The sequence below is a fragment of the Pristis pectinata genome, chromosome 21 (genome assembly GCF_009764475.1).
Source record: "Pristis pectinata isolate sPriPec2 chromosome 21, sPriPec2.1.pri, whole genome shotgun sequence".
NCBI lineage: Eukaryota > Metazoa > Chordata > Chondrichthyes > Rhinopristiformes > Pristidae > Pristis > Pristis pectinata.
The window spans coordinates 36536491-36551179 of NC_067425.1; the positions used below are offsets into that span (position 1 = coordinate 36536491).

The 14689-nt window shown below is 45.7% G+C and overlaps 1 protein-coding gene across 1 annotated transcript in view; it reads right to left on the reverse strand.

The window, feature by feature from the left end:
• The window catches only part of rcc1l (RCC1 like), a 33388-nt gene extending 19092 nt beyond the window's left edge, over positions 1–14296 (reverse strand). Inside the window, exons 1-6 of the mRNA XM_052035822.1 lie at positions 13675–14296; positions 12066–12195; positions 6232–6360; positions 5479–5545; positions 2587–2638; positions 374–458 (exon numbers count right to left, since the gene is read on the reverse strand). Of these exons, the coding sequence (XP_051891782.1) occupies positions 374–458; positions 2587–2638; positions 5479–5545; positions 6232–6360; positions 12066–12195; positions 13675–13977 (766 nt within the window). The 5' untranslated portion in view covers positions 13978–14296. The remainder of the gene's footprint in view (positions 1–373; positions 459–2586; positions 2639–5478; positions 5546–6231; positions 6361–12065; positions 12196–13674) is intronic.
• Positions 14297–14689: the final 393 nt, after the last annotated feature.

Consider the following 14689-nt stretch of genomic DNA (forward strand, 5'->3'; position numbering starts at 1 on the left):
AGCATACAGGCTTTGATCCCGACCTCTGGTGCTGTCTGTGTGGAGTTTGCACATTCTCCCTGTGACTGCTGGGGTTTCCCCCAGATGCTCCAGTTTCTTCCCACATCCCAAAGACAGTGGGTTGGAAGGTTTGGAAGGTTAATTGGCTGCTGTAATTGTGAATTGGCAGAATCTAAGGGAGAGTTGATGGGAATGTGGGGAGAATCGTTTATAGACAAATTTAGTGGGGGATTGGAATTGCTTTGATGATCTGGCATAGACTTGATTGCAAATGGCTTCCTGTTGCAAGGAAATATGGAGATATTACAAGCTGAGGTACTGAACTGAATCCTGAAGGGACCCGGTCAAACTCCAGGCCAAGCGGAACCCCCACCTGTTTGTCCGTCAGCTCCCCATCCACAGGAATAGACCTCACCCTTGTCTGTTCTGAAGAGGCTGTGATCCTGTCCACAAGCAACCTGTAAATCAGAACACACATTGACAAAGGGTTTTCCAACTACAGAGACAGAGCTTGTCGTACAGCACCAGTCCTCGGGCAGCATCATTTGGCTCAAAGAATCACAATTATAACTTCCCATTCGCCTTATCAGAAGGGCTCAACACCTCTGTATTTTTATCCTGTACATCTGTGCCACAATTTTAGTTTTGGCCTGTTTAATGACTCTGGATATTTCAGCTGTTACTGAACAACATGATCAGGAGGATGAGGAGAGAACCATTCCCCCTCCGCATGTTGACATGGTGACACCAAACCTCAGTGCTCACAGCCATTTATGACAACAGACAGGAAATGACACATCCCCTGCCCAAAAAACTTTATTCCTTATGGCCACAACTTAAGAGCAATGTTTTAACAAAGTCACAGAGTTGTACAGAAGAGAAACAGGCCGTTTGCCCCACCACTTCCATGCCAACTACCTTGCCTACTTATACTAAGCCCATTTGCCATCATTAGGTTTGTATCATTCTGTGCCTTACCTATGCCTCCTAAACACAGTGATTCCACCAGCTCCTCTGGCAGCAAGTCCCAGATACCAACCAAACTTTCCCCTCTCATCCCCTTTAAGACTCCTCCTTTTCACTTTAAACCTATACCCTCTTGTTTTTGATACCCCTACCACGGTAAACAGATTGTGACTGCCCTGTCTATGCTTCTCATAATCCTATAATACTTCTATCAGGTAACCCCTCAGCCTCCTTTGCAGGTTAAACAAGTACAGCCTATTCAATATCTCCTTGTAACTAAAGTCTTCCAATCCCGTGGACATCCTGGAGAATCTCCTCTGCACTCACTCCAGCACAATCACATCCTTCCTACAGTGTGGTGACCAGAACTGCACACAGTAGTCCAAGTGCAACATAACCAGTGTTTTGTAAAGTTGCAGCATAATGTCCCAGCTTTGATATTCTGTGCCCCAACCGAGGAAGGCAAGCATGTCATGTGTCTTCTTCACTACCCTACCACTTGGACCTGGAGCCCTGGAAGTTTCTCTGTCCATCAGCATTCCTCAGTGCACTACCATTTACTATATGTGCCTTACCCTTATTTGACTTGACAGAATGCATCACCTTGCACTTGTTGGGATTTAATTCCATCTGCCAACGCTTCGCCCAACTTTCCATCTGGTCTACATCCTGCTGTAGCCTTAGACAACGTTCTTCACTATTTTATAGAAGGCCCAGCACTGATCCCTGCCGTATATCACTGGTCACAGACTTCCAATCAGAAAAACATCCTTCCACAACTACCCTCTGCCTCCCGTCACCTACTCCATTTTGGATCCAATTAACTAACTCACCTTGGATCCCATGTACCTTAACCTTCTGCATCAGCCAACCATGTGGAAATTTGTCAAATGCCTTACTAACTTTCATACAATGTCTACCACCCTGCTTTCATCAATCTTCTTAGCTACCTCCACAAAAAACTCAGTCAAATTAGTAAGACAGGATTTCCCCCACACCAAGCCCTTGCCTTTTCAAATCTACAGAGATCCTATCTCTTAGGATTTTAACATTTGAAGAAACCGGACACAGAGACAGGTAGTGGGTTAATGGATTGCTATATCTCAGGGAGCAGGGCGCGAGTTGGGTCAGGCAATGGCCTGGTGCGACTGAGGGAGCAGAGCGTGAGTTGGGTCAGGCTCGGATAAATTGTCAAAGTGCCCAGAGTAGCAAGAAGAACCTGGACATGTTCAGAGAAAACTTGCCCGTACTTAAAGCTGTGAACAACCACACTGAAAAAAGACAGGGTTTTTTAAAGTTCAAATATCTGAGTTTAGCTCCTTCCTAAAATATCCAGACAAATGCTAAAATCTTGAACTCTGGACTCCACTGCGCGGAGATAAGATTCTCAGTGAAACTGGTTTATAATTCCTATCAACTGGTACATGGATCAATGGAGTCATTACCAAGCCAGAGCCAGACAGAAGCAGCATTACAGTCACACAAATTAAATAACATTTCAAAAAGTTAACAACAAACGATGGCAAGTCTTTATTCAACGTTTAAAGATACTTTTCTTGTGCTACTTGAGAATCACACACTTTCATCACATTAAAGAGAAATAAAGATTTGAAACGTCACCTCAACAATTCTGCTATCCAAACCTTCAATACGGTGAATAATTTGGCTGCCGCTGGAAAAAATAATAAAATATTAAATTAACCAGAGCCAGTGCGCAAGAACAGCAAGGATGATCATCCATGTTAGGACAGCCTGAAGCTTCTGGTGCTGTAGCCCCAGAATGGCAGCACCAGGAAATGCAGCTAGTGCAGCCATCCTGCACCAATCAAAGCCTCTTTGTACTTTGATCATTTGATATTTAATTAAAGTAAAATATCCTGCAAAGCAAGTACGGTGCGGCATCAGGAACCAGATTCTCCGAGGAAGGGAAGGACGAGAAAAGACCCCTCTCGTACATCACCAACAGCAGGGTGATAACAGTGTGATCCCAGAAGCAGACCACGTGCCTTGTGTCTGACTCAGAGGTATCCAAACAAAAAACACAATCAAGTGGCGCCAAAGACCACAGAACTGGATGAAGACTATTAGCTCCGCAGATTACTGGCAAGAGAATTCCAAAGAAGGAAACAGACGACAAAGAGTACAAATTCTTTAACCTGTTTCCAAACCTGAAATTCCCGTAAGTACCCTCGGCACTCTCAGATAGATCATCCTAGTTCACACACAAATGTTACCTGCTTTGGGAGGCAGAGTGTTACTTCAATTGTGACAGACTGGGGATTGTTGGTTTACAAAATAATGGGTCCTTGTACACAAGTCACTGTTGGCCTTCATTTTGAGCACAGTTCTAAAGATGTCTTTACTTCAATTCTCCAGGACTTTGGTAAGACCACACCTGGAATATTACGTGCACTGTTGGTTTCCTTACTTAAGGAAGGAAATGTTTGCCACAGAGAGAGTGCAATGATGATTCACCAGACTGATTCTTGGATGGTGGGAGATCAAGTTGATTGGGACTGTACTCACTCATTCTCCACTCAGAACTCATGAATACAGACCCGATCAACTTAATATGATGGGAGTGTACAAAATTCTGACAAAACTTGTTAGGCTGGATGCAGGGAGAATGGCTGGGTGTCTATCATGGTTTCGATTATCATCCTTCAGTGCTTTTTAACAACAGGCATTGTGTCTGGAAGATTGCTAATGTTTAAAAGTGGAGAATGGGATAGACCGAGTAACTATTGGGTCGTCAGCCTCACAGCAATAGTGGAGAAATTACTGGAAAAACTTCCAAGGGAGAGCAAAGGGTTAATCAAGGACAATCAGCATGGATTTGTCAAGGCCTGTCACGCCTGGTTAACGTTTATTGACTCTGTTGAGGAGAGTTGATGAGAACAATGCATGTGATGTAGTCTACATGGATTTTAGCATTATAGCATTTGACAACGTCCTGTGAGCAGATATAGATCAAGAAAGTAAAAGCCTGTAGGATCCAAGGCAAGGTGACAAGTTGGATTATAAAATTAGCTTATGTGAGAAACAAAGCGTTGTGGTCAACAAGAGCTTTAATGAATGGAGGATTGTGTGGAGTGTACCATGTCCCTTGCTTTCTCTGGTACACATGAACTTTAATGTAACCACCATGATTAAGGTGTCTGCCTTTGATACCAAAACTGGAATGGTAGTTGATAGGGAGGAAGCAAGTTCTTGGCTGCAGGAAGGTACCAATGCTCTGGTTAGGTGGGTACAAAGTGTCAAATGAAATTTAATCCAAAAAAGTGTGAGCTAATGCACTTTGAGTAGAAAAACAAGGCAAGGGAACATACAACACAAGATGAGATACCAAAAGGGTAGAGAGACTTTGGAGTGCATGACCACACATCCCTGAAGATAACAGGAGAGGTAAGTAAGATAGCAAAGAAGGTGTATAGAGTATTTGTGACTATTGACCGCACCATAGTAAGAAGGACACATGGGAACCACATAAAGCCGTGTCATGAGTTCCGATCACCACACAATAGGAAGGATGCGGCTGGACTGGAGAGGTTGTTGAAGAGATTTATGAGGATGTTGAAAATAAAGAAAACTACAGATGCTGGAAATCTGAAATAAAAACAGGAAAAGCTGGAAACATTCAGCAGGTCAGGCGACGTCTACATGCAGAGAAACAGAGCTAAAGTCCCAGGCTGAAGACCACAGACACTGCCTGATCTGCTGAGTGTTTCCAACATTTTCTGTTTTTATTTACAAGGATACTGTCAGGGCTGGAGAACAGCCACGGGGACAGGGCTGGGGCTATTTACACTGAGGCAAAGCAGATCGAGAAGAGATTTAAATAAACAAAATCCTGAGAGGTCACAAGAGGAAACTATAGCAGTTGATAACTGGGGGAAAACAGACTTATGCGAATGTGTGGAAGACCTGAAGTTTTTCACTCAATGAGCAGTGGGGGTGGAACTCACTACCTGGGCAAGAAGAGGAGGAGGCAGAGATATCCACATCACTTTAAAAGATCCCTAGATGGGCACATGACGAGCTGGAAGCTTCAGGGATCAAGATCTGGGAAGTAACCCAAATACCTCAATTTCTTGATTTAATGAACATCTTGGGCCTAATGGTCTCCTCTGCGCTGTGAGTGTCTATGATTCCACAATAGCCGCCAGGTTAAGTGTAACGTTATTACAGCGCCAGTGACCCGGGTTCAATTCCCGCCGCTGTCTGTAAGGAGTTTGTACGTTCTCCCCGTGTCTGCGTGGGTTTTTCCGGGTGCTCTGGTTTCCTCCCACATTCCAAAGACGCATGGGTTAGGAAGTTGTGGGCATGCTATGTCGGCACCAGAAGCGTGGTGACGCTTGCGGGCTGCCTCAAGAACACTCCGCGCAAAAGATGCATTTCACTGTGTGTTTCGATGTACATGTGACTTATAAATAAATAAGTAGATAGACAGATAGATAGATAGAAAGTTTAGGAAGATATTTCTGATCTGATGCAGAGTTCAAGGCAGCTTACCTATAAATCTCACTGTCCACAATGCTCCTCCCGCACTGTCCATACGCATTGTTTCCCATACTGAATACTGCAAAAAAAAATTTCCAGTTGTTACAGCTCCAAAACCTTCAGCCAAAGCACAGCAAGGTGTGACGGGTATAACAATGTGAAGAAGGTAGCGCTGGGATAAGACAAGGTCACTCTCCACCAGCACACTCACTCACCAACTTCAAGAAATAATTGTGCCAGTCTGTAAAACACTGTCAAAACTAAATCCATTCACACCTCCACCAAAAGCTCTTCCAGTGTGACAACACTCCTCCCCCACTGCCATCCTCCACTACTCCTGCACCAGACCCCCCAAAACCCCTACCCTGCCCACCGATTTGGAGGACTTCACAATTCTCCCGTGCTTTGACGTGCCTACTGTGGGCTGTCCTGATCTGAGGTGGGAATCAACTGCTGCTCAGCAGACCATCAGCAGAATGAGGTTGCCAGCCCAGAACCTGTCCAACTTCTCAGGGCTCAACTGAAATGGCTGTAGGAGGAACTGAAAGAGGCATTCCCTTCCCAATGTGACTATGGGGAAGGGAATTTATTGATGATTACAATTATTTCTTCCATTAAGCAACCGGATCTACTGAAAGTGAACTCCAAATAAATGTAAAACGGCCAAAGTTTTAAGGGGAAGAAATGTTGGAATATATAGGAACTTCTTGGATCATGCAAAGAGGACAGGGGTAAATGTGCTTAAATAGAAAGAAAAGTCCAGACCTCCCTCATTATCTGTCAACACCAGCGAATGTGCTCTCCCACACGACACCTGCAGCACTCGTGTCTCCTGAGGCTTCTCCAGAGGCAGTGGGACTGGGGAAGGTTCCAGGACGTACTCATAGCCCTTCGCTGAAACAGGAATAATGAATTCATTACAAAAATCAGAAAATGCTGATTTGTCACAGTAATAATTACTTTAAAAACCAACAATTAGCAACAGAAAATAAACAAAACAAACTGGAAATTAAATATCCAGCAACATCTGTTGAGAGAGAGAAAAGGTGTGGATTTTAGTTGACGTTAAGTTCAATATTGAGTCCCAAGGGCTACCACATACCCCCAGAAGGAAGATGAGGTGTTGTTCCTGGACCTGCCATTGAGCATCACTGGATGGTGTAGGAGACCACAGTCAGGCATCAGAGTGCGAGTGGGGTGGAGAATTAAACAGGCAACAGGAAGCTCAGGGTCATTCTGGTGGACTGATTGGATCTACAAAGCATTCAGCCAATCTGCATTTGTTTTCTCCAATGTAGTGGAGGCCGCATGGTGAATACCAAATGCAGTAGACTGGACAAGAAGAAATGCAACTGAATCACGGCTTCACTCATTTGTGTTCCTGGATAGTGAGAAAGAGCAAGTGGTACATCTTCTAGGGTTGCATGGGAAAGTGCCATGAAAAGGTTAGCAGAGATGGAAGACTGAACTAGGGAGTCACAAAAGAAATGGTTGCTTTGCAATGCTGACTGGGGAGAGAAGGGGAAGGTGTATCTGGTGATGGAATCCTGTTGAAGGTGGTGGAAATGACAGAAAATGATCCACTGAATGTTGAGGCAGAAGGCGGCAATGGAAGCCTACCCTTGATCTAGGTGAGAGGTGGAGAGGTGACAGCAGAAGTGCAGGAAACAGAGGACATTTGGTCCTTGGGGGAGGGGAAGCCAAAGTTACCAGGAAAGGAAGACATCCAAAGGGAGTGGTGTGGAAAGTCTTGTCAGAATACGACCGAGCCAGAGAAATCTGGAGAATGGAATTGGTCCTCACAAGAAGCAGGGTGGGAGGAGGTACAATGAAGACTGCTGTGAGAGGCAAGATTTCACATGCACTTGGAGTCATGGTCACATTTAGCCTTTCGTCAACCTCTTCACTGCACAGTGCAAGGCATTCAGCCAAACCAGACACCGTGCAGTTTGGGATCACTGACTATTTTACCTAGAAGGCATTTCTTTTGTAACCTACTGCAACTTCTTATAAGAATTCAAGTTCAGGACTTTAATGGCTAACTTTTCCATTCATTACTTTTTACGCAGAGAAATGCAGGTTGTATTGGGACAAAGAACTGGTGAAGCACAATGCCCTGGAGCAGCTGACAGATGAGTAATCCATCATTCCCTGCCATCACAGTATTAAAATATTAACACTGGCTCAGTAAACTGCAAAGGTTAGTTGTCACGGACACTCTGAGGAGCAAGGATGACATGGTCAATGTGACCAATTGCTGAACAGAGAGTGGCCATTTGTTGGGTTCTCCCCATCCATCATCCCCTGAGAACAAAAGAAGAGCTTTTGGTGCGTCAAAGGGCTGCTTCTGTGTTGTATCACCCTGTGACTTTCTGTGCCGTATGAGTGAAACGCGTCAAAGCCAGTTCCAATTAACAGAATATCATCTATTACTGGAAGAATCGAATTCCAAAGTAGGGAAGTTATGTAGGTGGGCCCCTGGAGAACTGGCTATAGTATGGACCCCCTTATTTAAGGAACTGCATTGGAAGCAGTTAGAGAGTCATAGAATCATAGAGTTATGCAGCATGGAAACAGGTCCATGAGGACCAAGTTGTCTACTTGATCTAGTCCTATTCCCCCACATTTGGCCCATATCCCTCCAAACCTTTCCTATCCATCGACCTTTTAAACATTGTAATTATACCTGCCTCTGCCATTTCCTCTGGCAGTGCGTTCCATACACCCACCATTGGGGTATATTGGAAGTAGCAGCCCCTCGGATTCCTTTTACATCTTTCCCCTCTCACCTTAAGCCTATGACCTCTAGTTTTAGACTCCCCTACCTTGGGAAAAGGGTTTACTGGACTGATACTTGGAACGGGTGGGTTGCCCTATAATAACCAATACCATTCCTATTGAAGTGACTAACCTCACGTTTCCACATTGTCCTCCTTCTGCCGTGCTGTTACCCACTCATTCAGCTTGTCCATATGTCTTTGATGCCTCTTCACATCCTCACCGCTGCTCACATCCCCACTTAGTTCTGTGACATTTGGTCCCTTCAGTCAAATCTTTGATATAGACTATGAATGAGTCAGTATCAACAACTGGAGAAGGGCCCATTTATTCCTATTCTTTTCTCTATCTGTTAACCAACTTTCAATCCATGGTTCGTATATTACTCCCAAATTCAGCAAATATCAGTCCAGTAAACCCTTTTCCCAGGGTAGGGAATTCTAAAACTAGAGGTCATAGTTTAAAGGGAATCTGAGGGGCTGCTACTTCCAAGGTGTTCTAACCTTGTGGGTGGGACTTCATCCAAAACCTTCAGAAAATCCAAATATACCTTGCCCAATGGCCACCCCCCCCCCCCACCCGATCTACTCCATAAGAGAAAGCCTCAAAGAACTTCAATAGATTAGTTAAACAAGATTTTCTTTTCATAAGTCGTATTATTTTCAGAGTGTGTTGGTACTGCATCTTTTATTACAGATTTCTGCATTTTCACAAGTATCGATGTGAAGCAACAGGTCAGTAGTCTGGAGCGACACACACACAATGCTGGAGGAACTCAGCAGGTCAGGCAGCATCCATGGAAGGAAATGGACAGTCGACATTTCGGGTTGAGACCCTTCATCAGGACTGGAAAGAAAGAGGGCAGAAGCCAGAATTGAACAGGCCCTTTGCCTCTTTCACCCATCACCTCCCAGCTTCTCACATCACTCCCACTTCCACTGGCTCCCTCCCCTCCTCACCTACCTACATTCCCCCCCTCACCTGGATTCACCTATAACCCACCAGCTCATGCTCCTTCCCCTCCCCCCACCCTTTTATTCCAGCTTCTGCCCTCCTTCTTTCAGTCCTGATAAAGGGTCTTGGTCCAAAACGTCGACTGCTCATTTCCCCCAGTAGATGCTGCCTGACCTGCTGAGTTCCTCCAGCATTTTGTGTGTGTCGCTCCAGATTTCCAGCATCTGCAGAACCTCCTGTGTCTCACGGTCAGTAGTGTCCTGTTTTCTGCCTCCCTTTGTTCCACAGTAAGATCACATTTGCAAACCATCAATCTGCAGCAACCATTCCAGAATCTGGAATTTTGGAAGATGATAACCAGAGGATCCAGCACCTCCACTGCCACCTTTCGCAAAACCACTGGGTGCAGATCATCAGCTCCTTGGGATCTGTCGACTTTCCGGCTCATTCACTTCTCTAGTGGTATTTAATTATGATTACCCATTTCATGCATTTCTTCCTTTACACTACACACTTTGTTCTCCAGTATTTCTGGCAGGCTTTTTGTGTCTTCTTCTGTGAATGCATTTTGGGAAGTCAAATTCTGGTAGAGTAAATGGCAGGGACCTAAGGAGTACTGATGTTCGGAGAGACCTTGGCGTGCAAGTCTATAGCTCCCTGAAAATAGTGACACAGGGGGACCTAGGAGTGCAAATACATGGTTCCCTGAAAGTGGCATCACAAGTAGACAGGGTGGTGAAGGCGGCTTCTGGCATGCTGCCCTTCATTAGGGCATTGATACAGAAGTTGGGATGTTATATTGCAGATATACAAAACATTTGGAATATTGTATTAATTTTGGGCACCCTGCTATAGGAAGGATGCCATTAAACCAGAAAGAGTGCAGAAAAGATTTACGAGGATGTTGCTGGGACTCGAGGCACTGAGTTATAGGGAGAGGCTGAGCAGGCTAGGACTTTATTCGATGGAGCATAGGAGAATGAGGGGTGATTTTATGGAGGTATGTAAAATCAAGAGGGGAATAGATCACATGAATGCACATAGTCTTTCCCAGGGTTGGGGAATCTAGAACTAGACGGCATAGGTTTAGGGTGAGAGAGGAGAGATTTAATAGGAACCTGAGGGGCAACTTTTTCACCCAGAGGGTGGTCCATATATGGAATGAGCTGCCAGAGAAAGTGGTTGAGACAGATAAACGGGCAAATGGGACTAACTTAGATAGATATCTTGGTTGGCAATGGACCAGTTGCATCAAAGGACCTGTTTCTGTGCTGTATGACTCTGAGGTTGATAAGGTAATGAAAAAGGCATTTGGTATGATTGCCTTCATATCAGAAAGAGTTGGGACGTCACGTTGCAGCTGTACAAAACATTGATAGACTGCCCTTAGAGTAACATATACAGTTCTGGTCACCACTCTACAGGAAGGATGTAGTAGCAATAGACAGAGTACAGAAGAACTTCACCAGGATGTTGCCAGAAATGGAGTGCTGTAAATATAAGGAGAGATTGGATAGACTGGGTTTATTCTCACTGGAATGTAGGAGGCTGAGGGGTGACCTTATAGAGGTTTATAAAATTGTGAGGGGCATGGATAGGATTGACCAGTCTTTTTCCCAGGGCAGGGAAGTCTAGAACTAGAGGGCACAGGTTTAAGGTGAGAGGGGAGAGATTTAAAGGAGATCTTTCCAAAGGGAGGCAAATATCTGGAACGAGCTGCCAGCAATGGTGCTGGAGGCAGATAAAATTACAATGTTTAAAGGACATTTGGACAGGTATTTGCTTAGGAATAGAGGGATATGGGTCTAATGTGGGCAAATGGGATTAAGGTAGGTAGGCATCACTTTCGGCATGGACGAGGTGGGCCGAGTGCGCCCATTTCTACGATGAACGTTTTTATGGTTCTATGAAGACAGACAAAGTGTTTGTTTAATCCCTCTACCATTTCCACATTTGCCCTCGCTAGTATTTTCCTTTTTACAGTCTGTTTTTCCGTTTCTCACTGGTTCACTTGCATATTATATTTGCCCTTCATTTCCAATTTCTAATTCATCATTTGCTGAATTCCAAAAAGCTCCCCAATATCAGGCTCACCTCCTTTTCTGACAACTTTTGATGCTTTTTCCTTAGGTTTAGTACTTTCTCCCGTAATTCATGGTTGGACTAATTTTCCTGTTGTGGTTTAGTGCTTTGTAGAGTGTTTATATGTGACAAATCTTGTGTTTTTTTTTAAAATGCTGGTCATTGCTTGTCCACTTTAATGTAGTTTCCCAATCTGCCCCAGCCAACTTGCTCCTCGTATCTTCAAAGCTTCACTTTAGATTGAAAATCCTGGTTTTAGATTGATCCACATTAATTTTGAACAATGCAAAACTGTATCACTTTACGGCAAGTCTGTCCCCTCATAGCAAGGTTATTAGTTAATCCTTTTTCACTACACAGTACTAGCTGTAAAGTATCCTGTGCTTAGTCTGAACTGAACATACTGATCTAAAAACCCATCTCATACATTCCAGATAGTCATCCTTTACGTTGTTTTGCCTACTCTTTTAGACACCTGCTCTCTGGCCACCCTAAGACACAAATTAACAATTTAGGAGAAATTTCTTTACCCAGAATCTCCAGAAGGTAGATCTTGGAAATGAGGTGAGTAGCATTAGTGAATTTATTGGGAAGCTGGATAAACAAGAGAAGGGAATAGAACAACACAGTAATAGATTTAGGATGAGTGGAGGAAACTCTGACTACAAACACCAGCAGAGATCCCAGGGACTGAATTACCATTTTATGTAATAGCAGGAGCATCTCAACACCGAACTCAGATCTCCATTCAAGTAAAATTAAATGTAGAGGGAACAGCAACTCACTCCTGTCCTGTCGACTCCTGTGAAATCCAATCTGAGAATCTTTGTTGAGGCCCATTCCCCAGACCTTGGTAATGTCAGTGGTTTGTGAAGCCAGTAATGTGAATCCATAGCCACAGGCAGCAGAGGAGATCTGTCACGTGAATAAGAGCAGACTGTTTGTATTATGAACATTTATATCATGCACCTACCCAGTTCGACAATGAATCTACAGTATCTCAGATCAAGTTACGGCACAAAACATAAATCAGAGTTTACAATCACCACACATCTTTACTTGTTGCTGTGCAGTTGATCTTCCAATCTTAAGCCTGAGGGCTCCATGTATCAGCAATTAGTTTTATTGTTCATCGCCAGGTCACATAAAACTGTAAATTCCTCCACTTTGCCAAAACTACTTGGTATTTCAGGAATATTCTAGAATGGAAAGATAATTTTGGCTTCCCTTCTCCTTCATCTCATTTGTTCCTGACTCCCCCATCCTCAGCTCCAACTCATGAACCACTTTGCCACTCCCAATGTGACCACCAATTCCTCTTCCTTCCCTTCCTCCAGCCCCTCCCCAACCTCCCAAATGCCCCAGCTTCAAACCCGCAGCTTTCTCAAGTTTTGCTTCCATCACCTTTCAGAACTCAACGTGTTCCAACTACTGCTCCGTGACCTTGTTCCCATTAGCCTGCAGATGCTCCAACTTCTCTCCCTAGCACGTAAACCCGTTATCTTGATTCCCTCTCCCTGGGCACCCTCCCCCCCATTTCAAAATCAACCATCATCACTACCTCTCCAAAAATTACCCAATCAACACCACTGTCCTTGCAAAGGTGGCTTTCCACAGTACTTGAACATTCCACCTCTCCCACATATTTGTGTTTATGCCCACCCCTCATTAAGACTACAAATAACACCGAACTTCACTGGGGTATACTGCCCTCCTCTCCCTTCCTGATGGGTCTGTATCCTTAACATCATTCTGCTTCAATTCCTCACTTTCAGCAAAACCATCACTTCAAAATGATCACCCTTGTTGTCAAATTCCCCCACGATCTTGCCCTTCCCATCTCTGCAATCTCCTACAGCTCCATGCCCCGTAACTTACCCTCACTTCTCTAACCCTTGAGCATCCCCCAGCCACTAGCTCTGTCACTAGACCCTGTGCCTCCGGCTACCAAGGTTTAAGTTCTGTAACTCCCTCCCTAAACATCTCCACCTTGTTCCTCAATGCACCTTAAAACAACCAGACTCAGGGAATTATAATGGCACAGGAGACCACTGGGCACATCAAGCCAAGTTAAATCTTTGTAAAAGAAACTTCTTCACTCCTCCCACCTCTTTCCTCAAATTATTTTCCTCAGGTATCTATCCCAGGCTTTTCGTGGAAACCCTGACTAGCCATCCTTGCAGGCAGTGAGCCCCAGATCATGTGGAAAACAGGTCTCCCTCACACCCCTCCTGTCCTTTGCCCAACACATCGGACCCGAGGGTCCTGGTCTCTCCCCCTGCTCCATTTGTGACAGGATCCACACCTCCCTCACTGGTGTCAACAGCCGCCTGGGCCAGGGCCAGGGCCGGGCCTCCACCACCCAGACCCGCTGCAGCCCCCGCGGCCTCTCACCCGCGCCTCCGGCTCCGGCTCCAGCTCCAGGCGGCGAGGCCTCAGCTGCATACTCGCGGCTCTCTGGCGGGCCGCGGCGGGCAGGCCCAGAGCCCCGGTGCGGGCAAATCCCCACACAAACACGCGGCTCCTCCTGCGGCCCTTCCCCATGTAGCGGACAACAGGGGAGTCGTCCCGCTCCCGCACCGCCCGGCCCGGGCTGACCGCCTCCCTCAGCCCGCGGAGCGCGGCCGCCTCCCTCAGCCCCCACCACCGCAGTCCGAGCTGGCGCCAGCCCGCCGGCCCGCTCCACCGCGAGGCCATGCTCAGGCCCGGCCGGTCGCCCCGCCGGGGTTACCGCTCCGGCCGGCGGCAGGCAGCCGGGACCCGGTCACCGGCCTCCGAGCAGCGGGCGGTACGGGGGTGAAGGGAGAGCAGGGTCTCCGACCGCCGGCGGCAGGAAACCAAATGAACCGACAACACGAAACGCTGGGGGAAAGTTAATGAAGCCGGGCAGCGTCTGTGGAGGCAGCAACAGCCGGCGAGCCCGAGCATCGGGAGTGCGGCGATCACACTCGAAGCGTTGAACAGCCCGAGAAACCTCAGGTTAATTCACACACAAATCACCACCAGATATACAGCGGCGTGCAATAGTCTGGGCAGCCCTGGTCCATTTCTGTCACTGTCAATAGCTAAGTGAATAAAAAATGACCTGATTTCCAAAAGGCATAAAGTTAAAGATGACACATCTCTTTAATATTTTAAGCAAGATTACTTTTTTATTTCCATCTTTTACAGTTTCAAAATAACAAAAAGGGAAAAGGGCCCGAAGCAAAAGTTTGGGCACCCTGCATGGTCAATACTTAGTAACACCCCAGTATCACAGCTTGTAAACGCTTTCTGTAGCCAGCTAAGAGTCTTTCAATTCTTGTTTGGGGGATTTTCGCCCATTCTTCCTTGCTAAAGTCCTCTAGTTCTGTGAGATTCTTGGGCCATCTTGCAGGCACTGCTCTTTTGAGGTCTATCCACAGATTTT